The sequence below is a fragment of the Pseudorasbora parva genome, chromosome 7 (assembly GCF_024679245.1).
Source record: "Pseudorasbora parva isolate DD20220531a chromosome 7, ASM2467924v1, whole genome shotgun sequence".
NCBI lineage: Eukaryota > Metazoa > Chordata > Actinopteri > Cypriniformes > Gobionidae > Pseudorasbora > Pseudorasbora parva.
The window spans coordinates 374,036-381,243 of NC_090178.1; the positions used below are offsets into that span (position 1 = coordinate 374,036).

At 42.0% G+C, this 7,208-nt stretch overlaps 1 protein-coding gene across 4 annotated transcripts in view; it reads left to right on the plus strand.

Moving 5' to 3' along the window:
• Positions 1 to 6,235, plus strand: part of osr2 (odd-skipped related transciption factor 2) — a 10,514-nt gene extending 4,279 nt beyond the window's left edge. Inside the window, exons 1-4 of one of the 4 annotated variants that reach the window (XM_067449462.1) lie at positions 2,172 to 2,344; positions 4,160 to 4,712; positions 5,425 to 5,524; positions 5,700 to 6,235. In XM_067449462.1, coding sequence (XP_067305563.1) covers positions 4,183 to 4,712; positions 5,425 to 5,524; positions 5,700 to 5,882 — 813 coding nt within the window. In that variant the 5' untranslated portion in view covers positions 2,172 to 2,344; positions 4,160 to 4,182 and the 3' untranslated portion in view covers positions 5,883 to 6,235. Of the gene's footprint in view, positions 1 to 2,171; positions 2,345 to 4,159; positions 4,713 to 5,424; positions 5,525 to 5,699 lie in introns of those variants that run through there. The other 3 variants (XM_067449466.1, XM_067449464.1, XM_067449465.1) reach the window with 3 other exon arrangements.
• The last annotated feature ends 973 nt before the right edge of the window (positions 6,236 to 7,208 follow it).

The window sequence follows — 7,208 nt, forward strand, 5'->3', positions numbered from 1 at the left end:
ATTGGAGTTTTTTGTTCATATTATTAGAATTAATTCGCATCTTTGTTTCCATTCAGCGTTTTAATGCAATATCTCAAGAGTCACGTAAAACAGGCGGATCATACAACATAATGCTTTTATCTGTTTAAATTGTTCATTTTGTTCAAAACAATTTTTATTTGTTGTTTGAAAAGATAAGTAGGCCTATGACCACTGACAGCTGAATAACACTGATGACCTCTTCATCACGGCTCCTGTTAGTGGGTGGGATATATTAGGCAGCAAGTGAACATTTAGTCCTCAGAGTTGATGTGTGTGAAGCAGGAGAAATGGGCAAGCGTAAGGATTTGAGCGAGTTTGGCCAGATTGTGACGGCTAGACGACTGGGTCAGAGCATCTCCAAAACTGCAGCTCTTGTGGGCTGTTCCCGGTCTACAGTGGTCAGTATCTATCAAAAGTGCTCCAAGGAAGGACCAGTGGAGAACCGGCCACAGGGTCATGGGCGGCCAAGGCTCATTGATGACCGTGGGGAGCGAAGGCTGGCCCGTGGGGTCCGATCAAACAGACGAGCTACTGGAGCTCAAACTGCTCCAGAAGTTAATGCTGGTTCTGATGGTTCTCGGGTGTGTGTGTGTGTGTGTGTGGCTTACCTGGGGAACACATGGCCCCAGGATGCACTATGGGAAGAAGGCGAGCCGGCGGAGGCAGTGTGATGCTTTGGCCAATGTTCTGCTGGGAAACCTTGGGTCCTCCATCCATGTGGATGTTCCTTTGACACGCTCCACCTACCTAAGCATTGCTGAGACCATGTTCAGCCTTTGATGGAAACGGTATTCTGGTGGCTGTGGCTCTTCCAGCAGGATAATGCTCCTGACACAAAGCACAAATGCTTCAGGAATGGTTTGAGGAGCACAACGACCAGTTTGAGGCGTCGACTCGGCCTCCAGCTCAGTCAGTCTGAGGCTGATCCAGGAACAGGTGTATTATGATCAGGCAGTTCTGCCCGCGGCCGACAGGTGGCGCTCTTCCCTCAGGAACAGCATTAAACACTCTCACTCCAGCAATCAGAGCAGCAATAACCTTCATAAACATTATGATCATATTTACTGCTCATAAACATTATGATCATATTTACTGCTCATCATGTCCTCATGCACTGTTCCTTCAGCTCACAGCACACACACACACACACACACACACACACACACACACACACACACACACACACACACACACTAGGCGCATTATTATTCTGTTTCACTTCAATTGTTCAGTATAATGTGCTTAACCTATTTATTGATATTATATATATATATATATATATATATATATATATATATATATATATATATATATATATATATATATATATGCAAAACAAACGATTTTATCTTTAATATAAAAGATAAAATCGTTTGTTTTGCATTTTAAAACCATAATCTAAACAAACCCACAAATATTCGGCTTTTATCATATGTATGAATATGCATGACATTAATAACAGCGCGGCACATTTAAATCATTATGATCAGATGCTTATTTATATAAATACAAAACATGTAAACGTATGCTTTTTGTTGTTGCAATGAATGTTATTTTTCCTCCGTTTGATAAATATGCTAAACTAAATCTCTCATATCGAGAATAACAGTGGATTATAAATATAAACTGGCTTAGTTTGGACTGAATTATCTGATTGATAATTATTAGAGTATTATATGTCAGATATTAGCGTTATATGTCAGATATTAGCGTTATATGTCAGATATTAGTGTTATATGTCAGATATTAGTGTTAATTAAATCTGACATAATTCTCCTAATAACTCGCCGATTCCATAAAAACAATCTCATAATTCATAGGATTGCTCGTTCGATAATTATATTTCGCTCTTCTTTAAACTTGTATGAGTTTATTTCTTCAGTGGCGCGTTAATAAATGAACGGAACGATATTAACTGAAGGAAACTATCGTTACCGTTCCGCGGAAGAAGGAAATCATCGAATAAACGATCGCGGAATTATCCTTATTGACTGCAAGTAAATTAAAGTTTAGTTTCCTCGTGTAAGCACAGACTGCAGGAGTGTGTGTGTGTGTGTGTGTGTGTGTGTGTGAGAGAGAGAGAGAGAGAGGGAGAGAGAGAGGGGCGGGTCGATCGGTGAAGCTCCGCCGCCCGAACAAGAACACGAACCCGTCGATCCGGAGACCCAGAGCAGGTCCAGATCCAGCTCTAGATCCGCGGACTCTCTCACACACTCACACACACACACACACACTCCCGAGGCTCGGACTGGAGTTATGAGTTTGAGCTGAAGTTCTTCGGGCTGTGCGGATTTACAGTCAAACTGCGACCTTTGCATTGTGGGTGAGAGAACAACTTTATTCTCTTTGACAGAAACTCTTGAAGGACACACACTCGACACGACCCGAGCTGTGCATGCCACGGAAATATTGATCATTCATGCTAAATATTTTAAATGTTTAGTTTTTTTTTTTTTTGGTAATCGAAAAGTTTGATTGTCGCCGCTGAGTTCCGATCATAAGAAACGCTTATTAATACACACACACACACACACACACACACACACACACACACACACACACACACACACACACACACACACACACACTCAGCGAATATTCATGGCCTTTATTTGGGATTGTTCATCATATTTGATTGCAGTCAGATCTCAGTATTGAATGTTATTGCAGTCAGATCTCAGGACCTCAGTGTTGTCCTTATAAAGCGCGATATGAATAAAGTTGACTTGACTTCACATGAGATGTAATAAGTCCGGCTAATCGATAACATGATAACGAGTCCCACTCTCAGAAGAAAGGGTTCTATCTGCGATGCGTACTTGGATCCCCAAAAGGCTCTGTATTAACACTTTTATTCTATATAGAAAACTTTTGAAGTGCCAAATGGATTATTTCTTGTCATTATAGAACCTTTTTATCATGAAAGGTTCATTGGAGTTGAGTAAAGAACCCAATGGGTCTAGAGCCCCAGTGAACCTAATGAAGTTTACTCAACTCCAAAGATCATTTTAAGATATTAAAGGTTCGAATGACAAGAAATAATCCTTCTGGCTGTTAATAATGGCTCTACCGAACCTTTAGGGGCTCCAAAGGCGCAGCGCAGGTCGAGCCTCTTCTCCTAAGAGCGGTGTCGGCGGCGGGCGCTTTCCCTTTGGGCAACACACTCTATCTGGACACACACACACACACACACACACACACACACACACACTCACACTCTATCTGGACACCCAAAAATACATGCGTTGCCGATTCTCTGAGGGAAAGTGCCCACCGCCGACACCGCTCCAAAGGCTGCCGAGGATCTCAGGCATTAGAGATTTTTTTCTGTGATTGGAATATTATGCACATATTTTAAACACACACACACTCATTGTAATAATTGTAGTGTTTTAAACACGACTATTTGTTTAAATGGCGATAGCAGAAGAAAACCCCCCGAGAGAATTAGATTCAGATGTGTGTGTAAAGCGCGTTACAGTTTAGAGATTAGAAATCAAGACAGCAAAACAATCTGGAGATGAAGAAGGAGAATCCCTTATTATAAATATTCCCATGCATAATATATTATTATTAAGTGATAAAGTGTGTGTGCATGTTTTTGTGCCATATGAGGACTCAAATGTGTATAATGCCATGGGTATGACACAGGTATTACAGGAGAGGGTGAAATATGAGGACATTACCCATGGCCCCACTTTACAAAAGGCTTATAAATCACACAGGAGGAGTTTTTATGAGAAAGTAAAAATGCAGAATGTGTGTGTGTGTGTGTGTGTGTGTGTGTGTGTGTGTGTGTGTGTGTGTGTGTGTGTGTGTGTGTGTGTGTGTGTGTGTGTGTACGGGCAGTAAGAGTGTAGTCAGATCTCAAACATTAGGATCTCGGAGATGTGATATATTCCCTAACACTCTAAAAGTGTTCGGTTAAGAACAACTGAAGTTGGGATGAAATTGACTAACCCAGCAATTGGGTTATCTTAAGCAAACCGCTGGGTTAAATCAACCCAATTGCTGAGTAAATTTTCAGCCCAATTTAAGTTGTTCTTAACCCAGCATTTTTTTAAGTGTGGGCATGTTTTGAGTAAGATCTTTTGCTAAGTGCTAAAGTGTGTGTGTGTGTGTGTGTGTGTGTGTCCAGGACCCCGCTCGCTCGGCTCCGCCATGGGCAGTAAGGCTCTCCCGGCCCCGGTCCCTCTGCACCCGGCTCTGTTCCTGCCCTTCCCCGCCGCCGTGGATCATCTGTACGGGCTCGGTTCGGTCCACGGCGTGCACTGGACTCTGGGCTACCCGCAGGTCCCGCGCCTCGTGGACGCGCGCTTCCCGTTCTCCGCGGCCCTTCCGTTCGCCGCGCATCTGTTCCACCCCAAACACGGATCCGTGACGCGCGTCGTGCCCGCGCTCCGCAAGGACAGACCGAGGTTCGACTTCGCCAACCTCGCGCGCGCGGCCACGCAGGAGGACCCGCCCAAACCCGGGCAGGATCTGGGCAAGCTCAGCCCGGACCGCAAGCCCGCGCGCGGCCGACTCCCGTCCAAGAGCAAAAAGGAATTTATTTGCAAGTTTTGCGGGAGACACTTTACGAAGTCCTACAACCTGCTGATCCACGAGCGCACGCACACGGACGAGCGGCCGTACACCTGCGACATCTGCCACAAGGCCTTCAGGAGACAGGACCACCTGCGAGACCACAGGTGTGTGTGTGAGAGAGTGTGTGTGTGTGTGTGTGTGTGTGTGTGTGTGTGTGTGTGTGTGTGTGTGTGTGTGTGTGTGTGTGTGATGGGCAGGTTTAGGGGCAGTGTCGGGGGGTAGAAATTACAGTTTGTACAGTATAAAAAAGTCTCAAATTGAACATTTTCTATCATCTACATTTACCATTTGGCAGAATTGAATTTCTGTGAATTAAAATACATCAATTCTGAAAAATTGAGATGTGATCAGTCACTAGAAAATGTTCAATTTGAGACCAGATTTTTATTTTTATTTTACAGTGCATGGAATGACCCCACATTTAACAAAAACAAACGTGTGTGTGTGTGTGTGTGTGTGGGAGGGGGGGGGGGGGGGGGCATGTTTTTGTGCCATATGAGGACACAAATGTGTATAATGCCATGGGTATGACACAGGTATTACAGGAGAGGGTGAAATATGAGGACATTACCCATGGCCCCACTTTACAAAAGGCTTATAAATCACACAGGAGGAGTTTTTATGAGAAAGTAAAAATGCAGAATGTTTCCTGTGTGTGTGTGTGTGTGTGTGTGTGTGTGTGTGTGTGTGTGTGTGTGTGTGTGTGTGTGTGTGTGTGTGTGTGTGTGTGTGTGTGTGTGTGTGTGTGTGTGTGTGTGTGTGTGGCTCTGCTGTTGTTCTGCTCGCGGAGCTGATCGAGTCTCGCCTGTTTTCCAGATATATTCACTCCAAGGAGAAACCGTTCAAATGTCAGGAGTGCGGGAAGGGCTTTTGTCAGTCGCGCACTTTGGCGGTTCATAAAACGTTGCACTTGCAGGTAATGTTTATTTATTTATTTATAGATCATAATTGTGCAGTTGTTCGCTGAGCTCTGCTTTATGTTATGTTTGGGATGCAACCTTTGATCATGGGCCTGAAATGTTGGGAATGAATATGCATATCTGATGGAAAACTAAAGGGAATAATCCTTTGCTTGCTTCAAATCTGAACAGGAATCTCCTCACAAATGCCCGACATGCGGAAGAACCTTTAATCAAAGAAGTAACCTGAAAACTCACCTTCTCACCCATACAGACCTCAAGCCTTTCTCCTGCGGCCGCTGCGGGAAGGTGTTTCGGCGCAACTGCGACCTGCGACGGCACAGTCTGACACACACTCCTCCGCAGGACTGCTAACACACACACACACACACACACACACACACACACACACACACACACACACACACACACACACACACACACACACACACACACACACACACACACACACACACACACACACACACACACACACACACAGCTGGACTACTAACGAGCTAACCCATGAACACGCAAAGCAAACTCTGATCTCGAGCCTCCGGCGGACTCCAGGCCTCGCCAAGCACAGACTCTGTGAACTCATGTAAATAAAGTGTGTATTGTTATTGTTATTACGACATCTGAACTCAAAGTGTGTGTTCGCTTCTTCATTGTGTAAATAAAGCACCGAAAGCTCAGGACTGATGAAATCATGCTTCGGCCGAAGACGAGAGACAGGAGTGTATTTTCTTCGATTGCTTTTTTACGTTTTTAATGATATCATATTTTATTTCTATATAATATTTTTTTTTTAATTATTGAAAATGAATTATATTTAATTTTCAAATTCGCATTAAATGTGTCGAAATGTTTCAAATTACAGTGTTGAGATGGTTATTTAATTGTAATTGTTATAACTGTTATTATTTAATGGCAGAGCGTTTAACTGAACAGCACATCAATGCACTATTGGGTAAAAACCTACAGATCCCGCAGGTCCTTTATTATTATTATTATTATTATTATTATTATTATTATTATTATTATTATTATTACTATATTATCCTTATATTATTATTATATTTACAGATATTCTATTGTGTGAATGTGTTTGTTATTCACGGCGTTTGTGCATTTAATGTGTTTTTGCTTGCGCGCGAACTGAGACGAGCCTTTTATTCTCTCTAATATAATATACAGATTCATGCGATCACAGATTAATAATAATAATAATAATAATAATAATAATAATAATATTTATAAAAACAATAAATAAGAAAATTCGCACATTTTGTAAACCGAAAGAATTATTTAGAATTATGTCTCTCAACAACAGCACCTGTGGAATTATAAAACCCGCGGAATAAATAACAGACTTATTATTATTATTATTATTATTATTATTATTATTATTATTATTATTATTATTATTATTATAATTATTATTATTATTATTATTATGCAGTTTAAATCGTTTAAACGACGCGATTCACAAGCGAGTAAATCCAGAAGACGATCCGCGGTGGCAGATTCAATATTCCGCAGATCTCAGAGCAGAGAAATATTAAAAACACACCTGGAGGAATAAACACACCTGGAGGAATAAACACACCTGGAGGAATAAACACACACATCAGGATCGGGTTAAACATGAGTTTATTAGCAGCTTCAGTCGGTGTTTAATAATGGCGTAGTGTATGT